Below are 22,063 nucleotides of genomic sequence, written 5' to 3'. Positions count from 1 at the left end.
GCTGACATGGATTCTCTAAGCCTTCTGCCTGGTTGAGAGGCTGATGCAGTTCAACAGGTGGACAACCATTTTACAAAAACAGGAGACGGAACTAACACATTCTTCCGTCCTGTTGAAGGTGCCAAGTCACTGTTACAAAGGCTTCCCACAAGATGGGCAGTCTCCCCATCAACCTCTGACAGCCACAGCAAGGCTCTCAGTGCCTGAGCAGGGACTCCTTGGCCCCACCTGGGCTGTGGGATCCAGGGAAGCCAAGGGCAACAAGAAGACTGGGAAGGGGACAAGGAACACATGGCGCCCATGAAGTAAGAGCATCTGACCCTGTAGGAAAGGCAGAAGACAGACAAAGGAAACAGTGGGACAGCAGACAGACACCTCCTTCCCCTGCAAAGTATACACTAGTTAAACACAGAGCAATCCTGAACAACACACACGTATATACTCACACTCATACGCATGCACAGTTTTCATCCCCTCCTCCTACTTCTGAGTCTTGCTCAATTGTCTCAGAAAACATCTTTCTGGCCAGGAGCAGTGGCTCACGCCTATAATCCCAGCACTTTGGGAGGCCAAGGAGGGAGGCTCACTTGAGTCCATGGGTTCAAGGCTGCAATGATCGCACCATTGCACTGCAGCCTGGGCAAAGGGGCGAGACCCTGCCTCTAAAAATAAGAAGAAAAAAAGTCTTTCTTCTGCATTTAATTCTGAACAAAAGAACAGTAGTTCTCAAGAGCAATCAGCGTCCACACAGCTACTGATCTACTTGTCTCAAGAATATGGAAAACCACAAAGTATGGTTTTCAGACACAAGGGCCGGAATCACCAAGTTGTAGAGCATGTGAAGGAGCCCAGAGCCCTGCTGAGTCTCACACGCATTCCCACCCGCCTACTTCACTTCAACCCACACTACTTCCTTGGCCCTGCAATTTCTCACCTAGCTGGATAGAGCCACAGAACGTCCTCAACTCACTGGCACTGCAACCTTGCGTGTTGGTTCTACTTCATGCCAAAAACATGGTAATGTCAGCTTCCAGAGAAGCCACAAGAACTGATTTGTTGACTGTTGCACATCTGGACAATGCGTGAACTCAGAAGGAAACTTCTGCAGCACGAGGAGCCTGATGAGTGCCTGGGACACCCCTTCTAATTCACAGCCCACCTGGCTGTCATCAGGCTGGAGTGCAGTGGCGTGATCTCGGCTCACTGCAATCTCCGCCTCCTGGGTTCAAGTGATTCCCCTGCCTCAGCCTCCCAAGTAGCTGGGATTACAGGCACGCACCACCACAAACGGCTAATTTTTTTTTTTTTTTGTATTTTACTAGAGAGGGGGTTTCACCGTGTTGGCCAGGATGGTCTCAATCTCCTGACCTCATGATCCGGCTGTCTCAGACTCACAAGGTGCTGGATTACAGGAGTAAGCCACCACGCCCACCCCACTTTTTAAAAGTTTGAATCTCGGCCGGGTGCGGTGGCTTACGCCTATAATATCAGCATTTTGGGAAGCTGAGGCAGGCGGATCACATGGTCAGAAGTTCAAGACCAGCCTGGCCAACATGGTGAAACCCCGTCTCTACTAAAAATACAAAAAATTAGCTGGGCATAGTGGCGGGCGCCTGTAATCCCAGCTACTCGGGAGGCTGAGGCAGGGGAATTGCTTGAAACCGGGAGGCGGAGGCTGTAGTGAGCCGAGATCATGCCACTGTACTCCAGCCTGGGAGACAAGAGCAAAACTCCGTCTCAAACAAAACGAACAAAAAAAAAGAGTTTTTTTTTGTTTTGTTTTGTTTTTTAATGTAATGAGGTTGCTTAGTGAAAGAAAGCATCCTAGTACAGAGGCCACACTTGTATTCAGCTGAACACGATGAAGAAAAAGCCCCCACATACCCCCCAGCACCTTGTGGTACAGGGAGCCTGACCGCCCCCTAGCCTGTGAGAGGAGGGCTGAAACCTTTAACAGGTCCTGAAGAGGAGGAGAAAGCTGAAAGCTGTCAAAAGGCACCGAACACACTCCAAAAAGACATGAGCAGCACACATCCAATTCAAGTGAAGTAGTACCTCCCCTCAGGCCACCAAATACATAAATATGAGCACCAGCGTTCCCTGAAGAGGGGGTGAGCAACAGCCCCCACAGGTGTTCCCTACCCAGCACTTCCAGGAAGACGCTATTTACAAGTGCCATGCTCAGCTCTGACAGAGGGAGAGGGGCATCTACCGCCTCCTCCTAACAGGGCACATGTGACAACCCAGGTGTGCCCAGCACTGTGCTGCTGAATGGCAGGGTCCCTTGCCAGCACTTCATCTGAAATGCTAATGACCCACGAATATAAGCTGGTTCCCATCACCAAACAGTGGGCGGAATCTGACCAACGACCAGGACATCCATCCCATCATCTCTAGTTCTTGGTTCTAGAGCTACTCAGAAATGCAGGTAATTAAAAATGAAAGGGACCAGGTGCAGTGGCTCATGCCTGTTAATCCCAGCACTTTGGAAGGTCAAGGCAAGAGGATCTCTTGAGGACAAGAGCTCAAGACCAGCCTGGGCAACATAGCAAGACCCTGACTCTACAAAAAAACCTTTTAATATAAGATAAATAAATAAAAGAATGAAGGAAGTAAAAAGAAAAGGCACCTCTGGCTTTCCCATTTACCAATAAATGCACTTACAATCTCATGTGTTTCAGGTAGAGGACTTGTAAATGATGCCTCCAAAATATTTTTTAAAATCAATTTATTAAGTTTTTTAGACAGGATCTCACTCTCTTGCTCAGGATGGAGTGCAGTGGCATGACTACAGCTTACTGTAGCTTCGACCTCCTGGGCTGAAGCAATCCTCCCACCTTAGCCTCCCGAGGTCACAGGTGGGCACCACCATACTGGGATAATTTTTGTAGAGACAGAGTTTCAACCATGTTGCCCAGGCTGGATTTTTTTTTTTTTTTGATACATTTAACAAAGTAAACCTGGAGAGCAAAACATCACAGAAACATACCCAGGTATATTAATATATACCCAAGTAACCACCAACGTTTTAAAAATAAAACCTTCCAGGTCTCGTGGCATGTGTGCATGTAGTTCCAGCTACTAGGGAGGCCAAAGCAGGAGGAATGCTTGAGCCCAGGAGTTTGAAACCGCCTGGACCCTGTCTCTAAAAATAAATAACATCTAGATGGTCTGCAAATTCCTAAATGTAACTCACACTAGGCCTGCACAGTGGAGAGCAGCTCTGGTAGCCTCTCACTCCAGCACCCTGTGCAGAGCAAAGCTGTTTTGGGCATAAGTTGTCTCTAGAAAATAGATCACTGATCCCAATAGCCAACAGCCCTCCCATGGTGTGCCCACCGCTCAGACTCACCACGCTATTGTGCAGGGCCAGCCTGGGACAGACAGGTCCCCAGACCCCAAACTCCCTCTCTGGTGTCATCTGGGGGAAAAAAACTGGAGAAGCATAGTTCTTAATCAGGGAAGATGGTGTAGGGATTATGCCATCTTCCAGAGACACAGATGATTGCCTGAAAACTCCCAAAACCAGGGGACGATAGTGTCCACACACTGGCCATGAAAGAGCCCCACAAGGATCACAATTAGCTGCTTCTGTATATTGGCCCTGTGTCTCAGCTTGAGGGCCCTTCCGGGTAACACGAGATGAAAGCCTGTCTTCACCCCCAAGTTGTACCAGACAATAGGAAAAAGCACACCTAAACTGATCACAGGCTTATTATGAGGAGAAAGACAGGTAGCAAATAAGTGTCTTTAAAACTACTGCTAGGCCAGGGGCGGTGCACTTTAGGAGGCTGAGGCGGGCGGATCATTTGAGATCAGGACTTCAAGACCAGCCTGGCCAACGTGGTGAAACCCCATCTCTACAAAAAAAATTTAAAAATTAGCCAGCATGGTGGTGGGCGCCTGTAATCCCAGCTACCCAGAAAGCTGAGGCAGGAGAATTGCTTGAACCCAGCAGGCGGAGGTTGCAGTGGGCCGAGATTGTGCCACTGCACTCCAGCCTGGGAGACAGAGAGAGACTCCGTCTCAAAAACACAACACAACTACCAATAGCTCCCTGTGCTCACACTGGAGATCAGGACTTGGTTTCTGTGTGTGACATCTCAGAACTGTTCAGTGCCCAACACTGCCCTCATTTGAGGCCGTGCTTGAAGTGGCCCCACACCTGCGCCGCTGTTGGCCAGGGCCTGTGCCCAAGCCCAACCCTGCGGCCCCAGAGAGAGAAACAGACGCTGCCCAAGGAACACACGACATAGAAACAAAGGTGCCGCCTGTGAAGAGGGAGTCCGGGCAGTCTTAAACCTCCACAGGTAAATGGGGACCAGAGTCCCAGCTGTAGGACGTCACTGTGAGGGCTGGCCATGCTCCCCTTCTGTGGGAAGGGCCTGGCTCTCTGTCCCCTCCCAGATGCCTCCTAGACCGTGAGCCTACGTGGCCTACGAAGGGTTACGCCTGCCATTTCCATGCCATCTGCTACGTGCCCATCGGGCGTCACATCACAAAATGGGAGGCCTTAACCCTTCCAGGGCTGTAGTCTCTCAGGGCTGAGCCAGGCGAAGCTGTGGCCCTGACCACCAGCTCCATCAAGGCCTGAGACTGGAAACGGCAGGGAGGTCTGGCACAGAAAATTCCAAGGGCCAGAAAAGCCTTCTCAGTTCCTGGAAGGAAATGTCAAGTGGAAAGGGAGGGAACCAAAAATTCATCTGTTGCCATTTTCATCAGGGCACCCAGCAACATGGTGACGCTGCGGGCTGGAGGCCCTGCCCAGGCGCCCTTCCTCAAGCTCCTCCCTACAAGCATCCTGCAGCATCACAGAGCCACAGGGAGGATCACAGCCAGCAGGGAAACCTACTTCTACGATGAAACAAACTATCTGCTCTCAACGCAGCCCCAGCCCGTGGGTCTACCCACAAACAATCCTTGCAGCAGGTTCCTGCACAGCTGTAAGGGCTGGGACAGAAATCCTACTTCTACCCTCTACCTTGCAAATGGAACTCTTCCCCGCAAATGGAACTCTTCCCCTCAGGGGTGGGAGGAGTCTGTGTATAGACACCCACACCAACCTCTGGGCAACAGCTAAGCTCAGCTGTGCCATGAAGTGGGGGAGTGGGGGGGTCTGTATCAGTGCTTCTTTGGTAAAACATGATACTTAATAATACAGAAGCAAAGCCCTGGCCAGAAGGTCCTGCTGGCCTGACCATAATCCAGCCACCCCTGTGCCCGTCCCCCAAGTCCAACCAACCCCTCTCCTGTTCTCTCAGCTGGAGCCACACTGACATCCTGGCTCACTCCCACCTCAGGGCCTTTGCATCTCCACTCCCCCAGGTCTCAGCTGATAATGCAAAGTGAGAAACGCTTCCCCTCCACACATGCCCCCCAGGGGGTCTCTATCCCCTTTCCTGCCTCATCACCACTTGACATGCTATTTATTCACCTCTCTGTTTGTGGGCTTCCACCCCCAGGATATCAACGGACACCTATTTCTCTAGCACTACCATCCAAGGGCCCATGCAGGCACAATGCTTTGCACAGAAGAAGCAATGTATACACATTTGTTAAACAGATTTGAAATAGTACTTTCAGAACTCCCAACTACCACTGCCCTTCAACCTCCTTCCCGGTTAATAAGCCAAAATGTCTTCATGCTGACAGAAAAGATAATGATCAAAACCAAACAAAACCTGGCCAGGCACTGTGCAGTGGCTCACGCCTGTAATCCCAACACTTTGGAAGACCGAGGCGGGACGATCGCTTGAGGCCAAGAGTTTGAGATCGGCCTGGGCAACATAGTGAGACTGTCTCTATAAAAAAAAAAAAAAAAACAAAATCTTTACATCACCCCATATATGAAAATTAACTCAAAATGGATGAAAGACCCAAGTATTAGGAGCTAAATCCATAAAACTCTTAGAAGAAAAAACACAGGAGAAAAATGTCATGACTTGGTGTTTGGCAAACAGTCTTACATATAAGCACAATATCAAAAAAAGAAAAAAGATAATTTGGACTGCATCAAAATTAAAATCTTTTGTGCAAAGGGCATTATAGAATAAAAAAAAAAACACCCATAGAATGGGAAAAAATTATAGCAAATCATACACCTGATAAGGGTCTAGTGTCCAGAACATATGAAGGATCCTTACAACTCAGCAACAAAAAGACAAGCAACCCAATTAAAAAACAGCCAAAAGACTTGAACAGACATTTCTCCAAAGAAGAGAGACGAATCACCAATGAGCATGTGAAAAAGACTCTGTCTCAGTGTCATTAGTCATGAGGGAAATGGAAATCAAAACCACCATGAGAAACCGCTTCACACCCACTAGGATGGCTACAATCAAAAAAGCCAATTAAGTATTGGTAAGGATGTAGAGAAATTGGGACCCTCATACACTGCATGGTGGAAAGTAAAATGGTAGAGTGACATGGAAAACGGTGGAAAGTAAAACGGAAGAGTGACGTGGAAAACAGTGGAAAGTAAAACAGTAGAGTGATGTGGAAAACGGTCTGCCAGTTCCTCAAAAAGTTAAACACAGAGTTCCCACATGAGCCTGGGCAGGGCCTCCAGCCCACGGCGTCACCATGCTACCGAGTGTCCTGCAAGTCCACTTGTAGGTATACCCAAGAGAGCTGAATATAGGTATTCAAAAAAAAATGTGCAGGTGAATGTTAAAAGCAACATTATCCACAATAGCCAAAAAGTAGAAAACAACCCAAATGTCCATCAATGGATGAATGGATAAACAAAATGTGGTCCATCTAGACAATGGAATATTATTTGGCCATAAAAAGGAATGAAACTCTGACACAATGTGACTGAACTTTGAAAACATCATGCTAAGTGAAAAAAAGTCAGACAAAAAGGCCACATATTGCATGATCCCATTTATATGAAATGCCAGAAGAGGCAAACCCAGAGACAGAAAGTAGAATAAGTGGCTGCTGGGAGGGTGGAGAGCAGAGTCAAGGAAAAGGCAGTGACTGCTAATGGGGACAAGGTTTCTTTTGGGGTGGGGGTGATGAAAATGTTCTAGAATTACAGGTGATGGTTGCACAATACTGTGAATGGGTTAAATGCCACTAAACAACACACTTTAAAAATGTTAAAACTGGTGAATCTTCTACCATGTGAATTTTACATGCTTTTTTAAAGAGGTGAGAAAAGAAAACAAAAACAAAAATACTAATTCCAATAGCCATGAACCCCTCTAGAGCTACTAAAATACTAACAGGCAAAAGCAGGTTTGCTGTGACCCCAACAGCACAGAACTGGGTCCTTCAGTAAACATGCTCCTTTTATACAACAAGACCCCAAACAACCACACTGCCATCAGCCATCAGCCATCAGGGTAGGTAGCCTCTATGTCACCACCAACCACGAGTCCCACAGGACAACTGCAGGAGGCTGCAGCAAGCCCACTGTACACATGGGAACTCAGAACCATCTCCCAGCTAAAGATCCAATGCCTGGGAGTATGAGAATGTGGGACACATAAGGGAGAATTCACCAAGGAGGAGCCAAGGCAGAAAGAGGAAGTGGCCTCAGAGGGCTGGAATCACAAGAGTTACTATCAGCAGAGCCCCACCTCAGCCAGGCCTTATCACAGGCCCTACACTGCCTAAAATCCAAATAAAACAAAACTGCCATGGTGGCTTTTTTTTTTTTTTTTTTTTTTTAAAGGGACGAGGTCTCACTCTGTTGTCCAGGCTGGAGTGCAGAGCCACAATCATGACTCACTGCAGCCTCAACCTCCAGGGCTCAAGCAATCCTCCCACCTCAACTTCCTGAGTAGCTGGGACTAAAGGCACGCACCACCACACCTGGCTAATTTTTGTACTTTTTGTAGAGACGAGGTCTCGCCATGTTGCCTAGGGTGGTCTCAAATTCCTGGGCCCAAGAGATCCACATGCCTTGGCCTCCCAAAGTGCTGGGACCAACAGGCATCACACACGGTGGTTTTACACTAACACACTATTGGGGAAGTGCCACAGGCCTCAACGTCACAAGGTGTTTCACTCATTTATTTGTCCAAATACCTGCTTAAGTTTCTACTTAGGGATCAGGGACACCCTTGGGGTGCCAACAACGATAGGCCTCCTACTGGGAGCTGCCTCAGGAGCCCCAAGGAGAACACTGGAGTGGGGGGCACAGCAGGCACAGCACATACCGGAGAGAGGCAGGGTTGAAGTCCCTCACACACTGTTCGCTGGGTCCCTAGATCACAACTCTAAGCACTACTGTTCACGAAACAGTCATGTGCAAGTCCAGCTAACCACCTACTTTATCCACTTGTGATGGGCTACGACTGCTGTGGATGGGCAATACCAATGGGGAGGGGAGAATGGTTTTCATCATAGAGTCAGGGTACTGGAGTGGTAGTCAGATGTGCCCCAGGTACTGAGCAGGGAGGCGACAGGAAGGAGGCCCAGAAGCTCATGCCCTTAGCTGTCCGGTCAAAGCCAGAAAGCCTGATTCACCCCCAAGGGCCTCAGCTTCCTCACCTGTAAAATGGGAACAGCACCCACTTTATTGCTAACACTTCCTGAGGGCTCCATGAAGAGTAGCTGTGAGTGTTGTAATTACAGAAAATAAGAGTGTGTAAGAGAGGCTGTCTGGTGGGCTGACAGGCCACGGTCCCCTCTGGCAATTCCAGTCTCTGCTCATGGTTTTCTGCTTGAATTTAAACTACTCCCAAGTGGCCTCCTAAACTACCCCCAAGTGGCCTCTACCTCAGCTTTTATAAATGGCCATTTCCCCTCTTCTAGATGATCCAGTCACGAAGCTCCCTGAGAAAAGACCTGGGCCAAACCCAATTTTCACACTTTTCATTAAGGAAAATTTCAAATCCACCCACAGAGTAGATAATGGTGTGATTAACTGCAGGTGCTTACCACCCAGGTCCACGGCCATCGGGAACCACCCTCGTGTCCTCCACATGCCGCTCCTTTCTCCTCTCTCCCACTAGCTTCCACGAAGCAAATCCTATGAAACATGCATTTGTGCTAAAGGGGTCAGTATTTATCTCTACAGAACAAGCATGACCACAACACTATGATCCCACCTTTGATAATTTCACAATCTTCCGTCTTTGTTGGAGTCACATCTGGCTGGAATCCACAGGTCCCCTTACTGACACAATCATATGCTCAAAGAGTTAGGATGCTTGCCCTGTTTCCCACTGTTGGTTTTGCAAAAGGCGTCCCTGTGGCGTAAGTGCACATACCCCCAATTTCTCATGAACTAGACCTTGAGGCTTGGTGAGTGCGTGTCCCTGTGGAAGCACAGGACACTCTCCTTGGGGGCTAGCAGCTAGGGAGAATCACTGTCTGGACCTCACAGTCTGGAACCCCTCAATTCACTAGGTGCCTGCAATAAACTTAAAATTCTGTCATTTCATATTAATTTGCTAAAACACATCAATAGCTGTGCTGCCCATTAGCCACACGTGGCTATTTAAATAGACAAAATTAAACTCCGCGTCCTCAGTCATGCTATGTTAAACGGCACGCAGGGCAGACGGTGTAGAGCATCCCTGTCACCCTAGGCAGTTCTGCGGGCCAGCACTGCCCTGCGAGGGAACCTTGCCCTCGCCCACACTCTCATTCCTGGAGTGTGCAGCCCACAGAGAAGATGCAGGAAAAATGCCTGTTGCTTTCCCTCTACCCATTTTTAAAACCAGCTAGCTCTCTAACTCCTACCAAAGGGGACCAGTGAGTTTCTTCCTTGTCCTTTAAGCATCAATAAGAAACTGTTTTGTTTTGTTTTTTTTCCCAGCTTAGGGGGTCCTGCTACATTGCTCAGGCTAGACTCCAACCCCTGAGCTCAGGCAATCCTATGGCCTTGGCCTCCGGAACAGCTAGGATGGCAGGTGCGCATAACCACAGCCAGCTTAAACCCTTGGGTTTTTCTTTTTGTGAGACACAGTCTTACTCTGTTGCCCAGACTGGAGTGCAGTGGCGCGATCTTGGCTCACTGCAACCTCCGCCTCCCAGGCTGAAGCAATTCTCCTGCCTCAGCCTCTCGAGTAGCTGGGATTACAGGCGTGCGTCACTATCACCCAGCTAATTTTTATAATTTCAGTAGAGACAGGGTTTCACCATATTGGCCAGGCTAGTCTTGAACTCCTGACCTCAAAATGATCCACCTGCCTCAGCCTCCCAAAGTGCTGGGATTACAGGTGTGAGCCACGGCATCCAGCCAGCCTTGGATTTTTAACACATCTAACTCAGGGGCTCCTTGTTCTTGTTCACTCTCACTTGCCCCATCTGTGCCAGCAGGGCCCCTGTGGGTCCTTCTGATACAACCCCAGTGTGTCTTACACAATTACCATGTTCCCAATGCAGAATGAGAATTAAGCTTTTTACTTAAAGTACTCAGGTCTTGGCCAGGTGCAGTGGCTCACGCCTGTAATCCCAGCACTTTGGGAGGCTGAGGCTGGAGGATCACCTGAGGTTGGAGTTTGAGACCAGCCTGACCAATATGGAGAAACCCCATCTCTACTAAAAATACAAAATTAGCCAGGCATGGTGATGCTTGCCTGTAATCCCAGCCACTCAGGAGGCTGAGGCAGAAGAATCACTTGAACCCAGGAGGCAAAGGTTGTGGTGAGCCGAGATCGTGCCATTGCACTCCAGCCTGTGCAACAAGAGCGAAACTCTGTCTCAAAAAACAAAAACCAGGCCAGGCACGGTGGCTCACGCCTGTAATCCCAGCACTTTGGGAGGCCGAGGCGGGTGGATCACGAGGTCAGGAGATAAGAGACCATCCTGGCTAACACGGTGAAACCCCGTCTCTACTAAAAATACAAAAAATTAGCCAGGCGTTGTGGCAGGCGCCTGTAGTCCCAGCTACTGTTGGGGAGGCTGAGGCAGGAGAATGGCATGAACCTGGGAGGCGGAGCTTGCAGGGAGCCGAAATCGCGCCACTGCACTTCAGCCTGGGCGACAAAGCGAGACTCCGTCTTAAAACAAAAACAAAAACAAACCCAAATTTAAAAATTTGCTGGACATGGTGGTGCATCTGTTGTCCCAGCTACTTGGGAGGCTGAGGTGGAAGGACTGCTGGAGGCTGCAGTGAGCTATGATCACACCACTGCACTCCAGCCTAGGTGGCAGAGCAAGACCCTGCCCAAAAATAAAAATAAAAATAAAAAAGCTAGTGCTTTGGGTTTTTATTGCATTTTCCTTTTGTGTGGAAAATTTTGGTTATTAATGATATTACTTACTTATTTTCTCCTACAATATATAACAGGAATAATGCTAATATTGTTACCCTGAAACCAAAACCAGGATTCCAAAAAACAGCTGAAGATTTTAAGAAAGTTGTTTCTAGCTGGGCACGGTGGCGGGCGCCTGTAATCCCAACTACTCGGGAGGCTGAGGCAGAAGAATCACTTGAAACGTGAAGGCGGAGGTTGCAGTGAGCCGAGATCGCACCACTGCACTCCAGCCTGGGTGACAGAGTGAGGGGAGGGAAGGAACGGAAGGAAGGGAAGGAAGGAAAGGAAAGGAAGGAAAGGAAGGAAAGGGAAGGAAGAAAAGGAAGGGAAGAAAAGGAAGGAAAGGGAAGGAAAGAAGGAAATAAATTTGTTTGCCTTTATTGGGTATCTCGCTAAAACATTTACAGTCAAACTACGTTTTAAAGTTATCAGAAATAAGTTCTGAGAGGTTAAGTCACCAATGTGTGTTACAACTGACATGTACCTAGATTCATTCTTGTCTTTGGTTTTTAAGGGATTGCTTCCCCTTCCACTGCCACCACTTGGCTTTTGTTTTATAATTATGTAAAGCACGTACATGATGCTACAAAGAAAGGACACGTGAAAAAGTCTCCCAGTGCCCTCTCCATCCTTTCTCCTGGAGGTGACAATGTGGTTCCTTTATGGTGTATAAAAATAAAATGAGTGGCTGGGCACAGTGGCTCACACTTGTTATCCCAGCACTTTGGGAGGCCAAGGTGGGCAGATCACGAGGTGAGGAGATCGAGACCACGGTGAAACCCCGTCTCTACTAAAAATATAAAAAATTAGCAGGGCGTGGTGGCGGGCGCCTGTAGTCCCAGCTACTCGGGAGGCTGAGGCAGAAGAATGGCATGAACCTGGTAGGCGGAGATTGCAGTGAGCTGAGATCGCGCCACTCCACTCCAGCCTGGGTGACAGAGCAAGACTCCATCTCAAAAAAAAAAAAATAAATAAAAATAAAAAATAAATAAAAATAAAAATAAAATGAGCAAATCCCCCCACCTTTCCTTAGATAAGTGACAGCACACTCCATCTCTTCTTCCTTTACATTGTTCTTTTTTCTGCTTGTCATTTCAACTAGAAATCCCATCACCACCACAAATGAAGACATCACCTACTCCTTCCTCCCTTCACTCAGGGGCTCAGGCACCACCCTGTAGGCAGAGCCACCACCACAAGTTGCCCAGTCTGAACACTGACACATCTAAGTCATTCCCAGCTTTGTTTGTTTCCGGAGTGTTGTAATGAACACAATCCTTGTAATCCTTCCTTATTTCTGACCATGTTTCGGATACATTTCCAGAAGTGGATTTGCTGGAGCAAAGAGTAAACACATGTCTTTTTGCTTTTTTGTGTTTTTTGTTTGTTTTTTGAGATACGGTCTCACTTTGTCACCCATGCTGGAGTGCAGTGGCGTGATCTTGGCTCACTGCAACCTCCGCCTCCTGGGTTCAAGGGATTCTCCTGCCTCAGCCTCCCCGGGTAACTGTGATTACAAGCGTGCATCACCACACCTAGCTAATTTTGTACTTTTAGTAAAGATGGGGTTTCACCATGTTGGCCAGGCTGGTCTCGAACTCCTAACCTCAAATGACCCACCCGCTTCAGCCTCCCAAAGTGCTGGGATTACAGGAGTGAGCCACTGCACCTGACCACTTGTCCTTTTGCTAGATGTTGCAAATACCCCTGAGAGAAGTTGTGAATTCCAAAAGCAACTACCACGGCACTACCTGACTCCCATCACTAGAACAGTGTCTACTCCAGGTGCTTGCCAACCCAGAAATGTCTTGGTGGTGCTCCAACGTGCAGGATTCTTATATTAGAAAGACTGAGCATCATTCACACCTTGGTCAAGGCCCATGTGCATTACCTGTCCTGTGATGCAATCTGTTTTTCTACAGTCACACCCATTTTTTGATCCTTAACACCCAGCACTAGGCAGTGTGTGCCTGCTTAACAAAGAGGACCTGACAGGCCAAATTCAAGGGCAGACACCAAGTCCATGAGCAGGCAAGACTGCCCCTGTGCCCATAAGAATAAATGTACACACAAGTGGGAGTTGTGTGTAGACTGTGTGCCTCAGACATGGGAGGGAGCTGCTGGGCACATTGAGGGCCAGCCCTCCTCCGGCCCTGCTCCCTCCACTGTGCCCATGTGGTCCTGGGTGACAGGAATGGGGACACCCCAGCCAATCACAGTCCATAATTTCCACTTAAAGCAAGTGTGGGCTAGTGCTGAGTGAGACACGCCCAAGAGTGGGTGAAACTTGCATTTTGTGGAGAAAACCTAAAATCTATCAATATGCTGGGCTGTCTTACACACCCACAACAAAAAGTGCACACAAGCTGACACATTTATAAGTCCTGAAGAAATAATTATTCGGGGGTGGCTTCCGCCTATTTGACCACTAAGTATCGTGTGCCACGACTGTTTATAGACTGTCCTTTTCTATCAAGTCCCTTCAAGCACAGGCCAAAGGAAAACCTGGGGTGGCCTCTGGAAATTCCCTTCTGAACTCCCAAACTGACTGCCTGAATGCTATGGCTGGGTCTTCCCTGCTGGCTGGCAACAGAGAAGAGGGAGGTTTCCTCCATTCATTTATTCATTGAACAAGTACCTACTGCTCAGACCATGTGCTTCTGAGTTAAGAAAGGGCCAGGCAGAGGGGTGGGTACCCAGCCTGGGGCCTAGGAGAAACTAAAGCCAGCCCTGCTGCCCTCAAACAATGCCCTGGGCTGCAGGACAAGAGGCAGTCACTCACTTCCCTGGGCTGGCTGTGGGTGCTTCCCCCTCAACAAAGGGGGTGAGCTCAAGCTGGGCACAGTGGCCCACACCTGGCAGTCCCAGCTATTTGGGAGACTGAGGTAGATCACTTGAGCCCAGGATGTTGAGGCTGCAGTGAGCCATGAACACACCACTGCACTCCAGCCTGGGTGACAGAGCAAGACCCTATCTCCAAAAAGGAGGTGAGCAAACATGATGAGAGCCATGTGGGTTTGTGACTCTGAGTCCCTAGTCCTACCCTCTGTTTCTGTCAATGCCTGACATCCCCCAAATAGTAGTTACAGCACAACAGCACCAGGTAATAGGCTCTGACAAGTCTCAACTCTCTGTAGGAAACTGGCACAGACTTTGAGTCTGAACTTGTCTCCAAAGAGTTTGAGAGCCCTGTGTGAGTGTCAGGGAACGTAAAATAGTGCAGGCGCCATGGATAACAGTCTGGTAATTCCTGAAAAAAGATTAACAGAAAGTTACCATATGATCCAGTAACTGCACCCCTAAGTATATACTAAGAAGAACGCAACACAGGCATTCAAACAAAAGCTTGTACACGAATGTTAAAAGCAGCACTATTCACAATAACTAAAAAAGTAGAAACAACTCAAATGTCCATCAATGAATGAATGGATAAACAAAATGTGGTTCATCCATATAATGGAATATCATTCAGCCATAAAAAGGAAAGAAGCACTGATTCATGCTTACAATGTGGATGAACCGCAAAAACACGCTAACAGAAGGCAGACGCAAAAGGCCACTTACACAAGTATAAGAGTCCATTTACAATAAATGTCCACAACAGGCAAATCAACAGAAAGTAGATTAGAGGTCATGAGGAGAAAGGGGAGGGGGAGATGAGGAGTGACTGCTAATGAGTATGCTGTTTCCTTTTGGGATAATGAAAATGTTCTGGAATTAAATACAGGTGGTAATTGTAGAACTCTTGAATATATATAAAAAACTGAATTGCACACTTCAAATGGGTGAATTGTATGGGATGCAAATTATACCTCAAAAAAATTTTTTGGGTGTAATTTGCCTGTATGCCCAACACTTTGGGAGGCCAAAGCAGGAGAATCGCTTGAGGCCAAGAGTTCAAGACCAGCTTGGGCAACACAGCAAACTCCGTCTCTACAAAAAATACAAAAATTAGCTGGGTGTGGTTGCACACGCCTGTATTCCCAGCTATTCAGGAGCCTGAGGTGGGGAGGATCACTTGAGCCCAGGAGTTTGAGGCTGCAGTGAGCTATGATCATGCCATTACACTCCAGCCTGGGTGACAGAGTGAGACCCTGTCTCAAAACATAAAAAATAAAAATATAAGTACCATGAAAGTTTCGTTTTGTTTGGAGAACATTCTGGAAATGTTTTCCTGACAACAGAATTACCTGACTATGCCCATATTTTCTTGCCATATGAAGAGCTGAAACCTCACAAAACTGACCGCAACACTTGTTCCGTGCCATGGTCAGCAGAGCAGCCACATCTCACACTGCGTGGCCGGCAAGATCCTGTTCGATGGGGCATGAATCCCTAGGCAAGTCACCTGCCAACTCTGGCCCATGTGTGTCCCCGTCTATAAAACGGAGCAGCTGACCCAGGGGCTGCCTCCAAGTTCTAAGACATCTTTCAGTTCTGCGTTCTTCTCCAGGTAGGTAGCCTTGGGCCAAAACGTCGCTGACCAGGCTTGATGGTAACAGAGAAAATCCAAGGTACCCAGCAATGCCCTGGTACAGCTCTTGACAGTCTCTGCCTAAGAGCTCCACGCAGCGGGGGCAGCTCAGCTTTGCCATGAGGCACGAGGCAAGGTAAGGGCAACCAGCTCCAAGAACCAGTGTGGGGCCCTGGGCTTTGCGGTGAATAAGGAAAAAGTCTAACGGCATCTATCACTGCTGGGAAATCATGGGAATGGCCAGAGGGCAAAGGCCACTGGCCAGGATTATCCTCTGCCCCTGCCCCTCAGAGAGGACAGGCTCATCTTATTTAGACCTAGGGTTTTCAAATGAATGACCAATTAGAATGGTTTCTTTTTCCCTGAGGCCTGAAGGGACGGGCCAGGCAGCCCCATACAGACTGCACAGTGTGCGATCCCAGGGGGCCTGCCTCCCTCCATCTTCTCTAGGAGGTGGCTGAAGCAGCACTCACTTTAAAGTGTCCAAGAAGCTGACCGAAGCCTGCTGGATGCGTGGAACCTTCCCTCCACAGACGCTACACCCCAAGCACTCACCTGGCTTCGGGGTATGGGGTGCTGGTCCTACCAGTTGGCCATGGCCACAGTGACATCAAAAGGCTACTTGAGACAATGTGCTGACCAACCTAAAGCAAAGGACAGAGAAAGAAACACTGTGTTTCCAAGCAAGGTTTCTGGAACATATTGGCATTTCTAAAATGTCTCTAACCCCTGGAATTACATAGCAAAATTTCAGATTTCCTGAGTTTTGCCTCAGCTACCTTCCACAATGGGGACAGTCGGAGGAAACAAATTTCTACTGATCTCTGAGGTATGAAACAATACAGTGCTAACCAATGAACGCCAACATCCCAGACACTGTCTTCACCAGTACAGATGGTGACATAAAAAGCAGTCACACGATGAAATACAATTATTTTTATCTTATGCCCAGACTGGAGTGAAGTGGCACGATCTCGGCTCACTGCAACCTCTGACCCCTGGGTTCACACGATTCTCCTGCCTCAGCCTCTCGAGTAGCTGGGACTACAGGCGCCCACCACTATGCCCGGCTGATTTTTGTATTTTTAGTAGAGACGGGGTTTTGCCATGTTGGCCAGGCTGGTCTCAAACTCCTGACCTCAGGCGATACACCCACCTCGACCTCCCAAAGTGCTAGGATTACAGGCATGAGCCACCGTGCCCAGCCCAGGGTTTTTATTATAATAGTAATGACATTAAAAACAGAAATAGGCCAGGCACAGTGGCTCACGCCTGTAGTCCCAACACCTTGGGAGGCCAAGGCAGGAGGACTGCTTGAGCCTAGCAGTTTGAGACAAGCCCGGGCAACATGGTGAAACTCTGTCTCTACAAAAAAATACAAAAATTAGCCAGGTGTGGTGGCGTGTGCCTGTGGTCCTATCTACTTGGGAGGCTCAGGTGGGAGTATCACCTAAGCCGGGGAGGTTAAGGCTACAGTGAGCCAAGATCCCACACCACTGCACTCCAACCTGGGCGACAGAGTGAGACCCTGTCTCAGAAAACAACCCAGAAACCTAGCATTTAATAGGTGCTTAGGAGTATGTTCCAGGTACTGTGCTCACACAGCATCTCTGAATCCCCAAGGCAACTGTAGAGGCAGGTTCCTGGATCATGCCCATTTTACAGATAAGGGATCTGATGTGTCTGATCTTCAGGAACTTGCCCAGGGTCACAGAGCACACAGGCAGCACCCAGGGCTCATTCTCCCAATGTAACCTCCTCACCATCATGTTCTCTGTCATGGACCCCAGGGAGACCAGCCACCATTCCCGGTGAAGGCAGTGCTAGGTTTACCCTCAAGATGAGGGCATGATGTGCCTGGGAATGAGCGGACTTCACCCTCCAGACTGAGAGGGCTTCACCTCCAAAACCAAAGGTCATGGTCATCCCCATGGGATGCTGTCCAGAGAGAAAGAGGCTGCCTGTCTTACAGACAGGAAAACTAATGCTCAACAATACTCAGGAACTTCTCTTCCAAGGTCATAGAGAAAATGCCTCGGACTTCCACTTCCGGTTTGTATCGTCAGACGTCCAGGGCTATGGGCCAGAGGCTGAACCTTAGGAACCAGCCAAATCCCAGATTCCCAAGCAGTTCTGTCAGTTGTAGCTTGCCAAATAGTGTCAACATCACCTCTGTTGTCATTCTTTGCACCCACATGACTACCAGGAGCTTGCTCTGATATGAAACCTTTATTTTTAAACTACGTTCACAGCAATTCACAGCTGATGGATGGCGAGAAACACTCCCACAGGAGAACTTGCAAAAATAAGGATAGGGGACAACACCAGTGAACTCTACGGAAAGACCTTTAGGCACCTCCTAAATGAGGCACAGGGCTAGCTCCTCAGGAAGAACCCTTTCTGCCGCTCTTTTTAGCCCCATTCAAGCTGAGAAACCCAATGGACAGCATTAGTCCTAACTATTTTGTATCTGTCAATCCAAGGCCTCTCTGCCCCGAGGGTGGGAAGCCTCAGAAGCAGGTGTCCTGTGCTGTTCTGCTGCAGGATCAAGGTCTATATATAAGAAATCAGCAGTGTTTCTACACACAGGCACCAACCAATCAGAACTCAAAACCTGAAAAAAGTCATCTACATTAGCACAAAAAAGGTGAAATACTTAAGGATAAAGAAACTACAATGAAACAACAAGAAAAATGAAAGAAGGCCGGGCACAGTGGCTCATGCCTGTAATTCCAGCACTTTGGGAGGCCATGGCAGGCAGATCAATTGAGCTCAGGAGTTCAAGGACAGCCTGGCCAATATGGCAAAACCCCATCTCTACAAAAAAAAATTTTGAAAATTAGCTGGGTGTGGTGGTGTGCACCTGAGGTCCCAGCTACTTCTCAGGTTGAGGTGGGAGGATCACCTGAGCCCAGGAGGCTGCAGTGAGCCGTGACTGTGCCACTGCATTCCTGCCTGGGCAACAGAGCAAGACCTTGTCTCAAAAAAAGGGGGGGTATGGGGAGGTACTAGTTGCAGTAATAAATGAGAATAATTTTATTTTAGTGTTACACTTTTCATCAATTTCTGTTGTATGTTATACACTCTCTGAACATGTTTAAAAGATGTTTCTAAAGTTGCTGTTTGCATGAATCAATCACAATAGCCTCACTTGTGTAAAATACTGTTTTATCTCAAAACAAAAAAAAAAGAAAACTGAAGTATAAGAAGACATGTGTCTTGTTCATGGGTCAGAAGGTATCAATTCTCTCCCAAATTGATCTACAGATTCAATGCAATCTCAATCAAAAATTCCCAGCAGATGGTTTGAAGAAATGACAAACTGATTCCAAAATCTACACGGAAGTGCAACGGACCTAGAATAACGAAAACAACATGGAAAAACAGGCACAAATTTGGAGGACTTACCCCAGCTGATTTTGAGACTTAACATAAAGCTACATCAAGACAGTATGACATGGATACAAAGACAAGCAGACTGACAAAATAGATGCACGCATGTGGATCACTGAGACTTGACAAAGATCCAACTACCCTACTCTGCGTGAACACAAGATGCACAAGATCACATCTTCCTGGGGCAGGGGGGTGGTGGAGGAAAGTCAAATCACAACAAACAGTACATCGTACCTACAGTGCAACTGGCAAGAAGTCTTAAGGTAACTTCTTTCACACTCTACCACTGCTTTCAAAGCCAGCTTGTGGCAAATCCATTCTCCCAGCAATTAAAATTTGGAGTTGTCCCCTTGGGCAGACTCCACCCACCACCCAGTCACTCAGGAAAGCCTGTTGGTTCTGCCATTAAATATATCTGGAGCCCAACCACTCCTCACACCTCCACTGGCCACACTGTCCTCTACTGGGATGGAGGTCTCCAAACTATATTCTCTGCTTTCACTCGTGGACTCAAAGTTCACTCAGAGTGAAGCCCATCCTCTCCTAACCCCAGAGGCCCACACACTGCCTGCAGACCCAAGCATCCCATCCCCACTTCAGCCTGCTCACTCTGTTCCAGCCATACTGGCCTCCTGGCCGTGCCTCCAACACACTAGGACCCTCCCCACTTTGAGGTCTTTTTATGTTTTAAACAAAATCCTAGTTCTGTCATTTCATCTATCAATTAACTATTTAATCTGCATCCCGAATTGAAAACGACCTTTAAAAAACGACTGTCAGCCGAACATGGTAGCTCATGCCTGTAATCCCAGCACTTTGGGAGGCTGAGGCGGGGTGGATCACTTGAGGTCAGGGGTTCGAAACCATCCTGGCCAACATGGCGAAACCTCATCTCTACTAAAAATACAAAATTAGCCGGGCATGATGGCATATGCCTGTAATCCCAGCCACTTGGGAGGGTGAGGCAGGAGAATCGCTTGAACCTGGGAGGCAGAGGTTGCAGTGAGCTGAAATTGAGCCACTGCACTCCAGCCTGGGCAACAAGAGCAAAACTCCATCTCAAAAAACAAAAACAAAAACAAAAACAAAACAAAACAAAAACCACTGTCAAGCACAGTGGCTCACGTCTGTAATCCCAGCATTTTGGGAAATGGAGGCAGGTAGATCACCTGAGATCAGGAGCTCAAGACCAGCCTGGACACCATGAAGAAACCCCGTCCCTATTAAAAATACAAAATTAGCCAACCGTGGTGGCACATGCTTGTAATCCCAGCTGCTCGGGAGGCTGAGGCACAAGAATCACTTGAACCCAGGAGATGGAGGTTGTGGTGAGCTGAGATCGCACCACTGCGCTCCAGCCTCAGCAACAAGAGTGAAACTCCATCTCAAAATAAATAAAAATAAAAAATTAACCCCTCCGTGTGATCCCCCACCACCCCTGCCTTTGCTCAAATGTCTCCTCACAGAGGCCCACCATCCCGACCCTGCTCCTCTTCTTCCACAGCACCACCCCTCCCACACTCCACACAACACAGCTACTGTGTTGCCGATGAACTTTCTCACCCAGCAATAACGTACACACCACAAGGGCAGGGGTATCTGCCTGATGCCCGATTTTAGTTCAAGCACCTACAACAGTGTCTGACACATAAGTGGTGCTTAATAAATTTTTTTTTTTTTTGAGACCAAGTCTTGCTCTGTTGCTCAGGCTGGAGTGCAGTGGCGCGATCTCGGCTCACTGCAACCTCTGCCTCCTGGGTTCAAACAATTCTCCTGCCTCAGCCTCCCGAGCAGCTGGGACTACAGGCACGCACCACCACGCCCAGCTAATTTTTATATTTTTAGTAGAGACGGGGTTTCACCATACTGGCCACACTGGTCTTGAACTCCTTACGTTGTGTTCCACCTGCCTCAGCCTCCCAAAGTGCTGGGATTACAGGTGTGAGCCACCGCGCTCAGCCGCTTAATAAATATTTATTGAATGGACGAGCAGGGATAGTTTAACCCTGAAGGAGAAGGGGCCGATCTGAGGAGCCCACTGCAGGAGCCCTGCAATACAATCAGTGCAAGATTCACAGAGGAGGAGACCAAGCAGAAGACCACTCAGCATCATCACAACTAGCAGCATTTCTTGAAAATACACTGTAATCGCTTTCCACTAATCTATCATTTGGACTGTTTTGCCATCCATCCCGTACTGGCTGAGTTCAGAGAGCTTTTACTGTTTTTATCTCCAACCCATACATTTAAAGCAGTATCAAGTAACCCTTAAGTGCACAATTACCAGCTCATAAGAGACTCTTCCACTCCCTTGATAAATCATTATGGTTTGGCTTTGACCTTGCACCTGGGTACTACACACACACACACACACACACACACACACCCCTACCATACAACCCACCCAAACACAAGGACTTCTCAAACTGAGGGAAGATCAGCCTTGGTGAGAAGGTAGCTATGGCAATTTACATGAAATCAAGTCACTGCACTTTGGGCAACAGAAGTCCTTTCTTGCCATTTTATCCTCTCAAGCTCAGGCTAGCGAGGTCCTTTTAATTTGAGGAAAGGACACATGGCCTGACACTGGCCACTACCTGGGGAACTCCGGTTCCATGGGGTTGCTGGGGTTGCGGCACCCATGGCTGGTACAGTGATGGTGTCTCTGCAGCCGTCAGCACCTGATCCGGAAGCATGGGCTCTACCAGGTGCCCCTAGGAAGCCCCGTTGTCCCTTCCCTGGGCCCAGACCCACTGACCTATCACCATCTGTAGTCACCAAAAACTTGTGCTGTCTCTAGAATTTTTCAACTAGTTCTGCATCCAAACACAGCTTGGCTCCAGTCCAATCCTGGGAACATGACATGGCCAACAACATCCAAGGTGAAACCCAACAACATCCAAGGTGAAACCCAACAACACCGTTCACCTTCTCCCGCCCCTCTCCTAGGTCCTGCACAAACTGAATGCCCCCT

General features: G+C 48.2%; 1 protein-coding gene across 27 annotated transcripts in view; it reads right to left on the bottom strand.

Annotated features, from left to right (window-relative positions):
- The window catches only part of GATAD2A (GATA zinc finger domain containing 2A), a 124,942-nt gene that overhangs the window by 56,277 nt on the left and 46,602 nt on the right, over nt 1-22,063 (bottom strand). For 12 of the 27 annotated variants that reach the window (XM_008970980.6, XM_055104074.2, XM_063600050.1 and 9 more), the window contains one exon: nt 16,249-16,337. The exons of 10 other annotated variants lie outside the window; for them this stretch is intronic. In XM_008970980.6, coding sequence (XP_008969228.1) covers nt 16,249-16,304 — 56 coding nt within the window. In that variant the 5' untranslated portion in view covers nt 16,305-16,337. Of the gene's footprint in view, nt 1-8,892; nt 8,978-16,166; nt 16,338-22,063 lie in introns of those variants that run through there. 5 more of the 27 variants (XM_055104076.2, XM_055104079.2, XM_057300690.2 and 2 more) reach the window with 2 other exon arrangements.

Source organism: Pan paniscus, chromosome 20 (assembly GCF_029289425.2).
Source record: "Pan paniscus chromosome 20, NHGRI_mPanPan1-v2.0_pri, whole genome shotgun sequence".
Lineage (NCBI taxonomy): Eukaryota > Metazoa > Chordata > Mammalia > Primates > Hominidae > Pan > Pan paniscus.
Note: the sequence above shows the minus strand (reverse complement) of the source record. Positions and strands in the feature narration are given on the sequence as shown.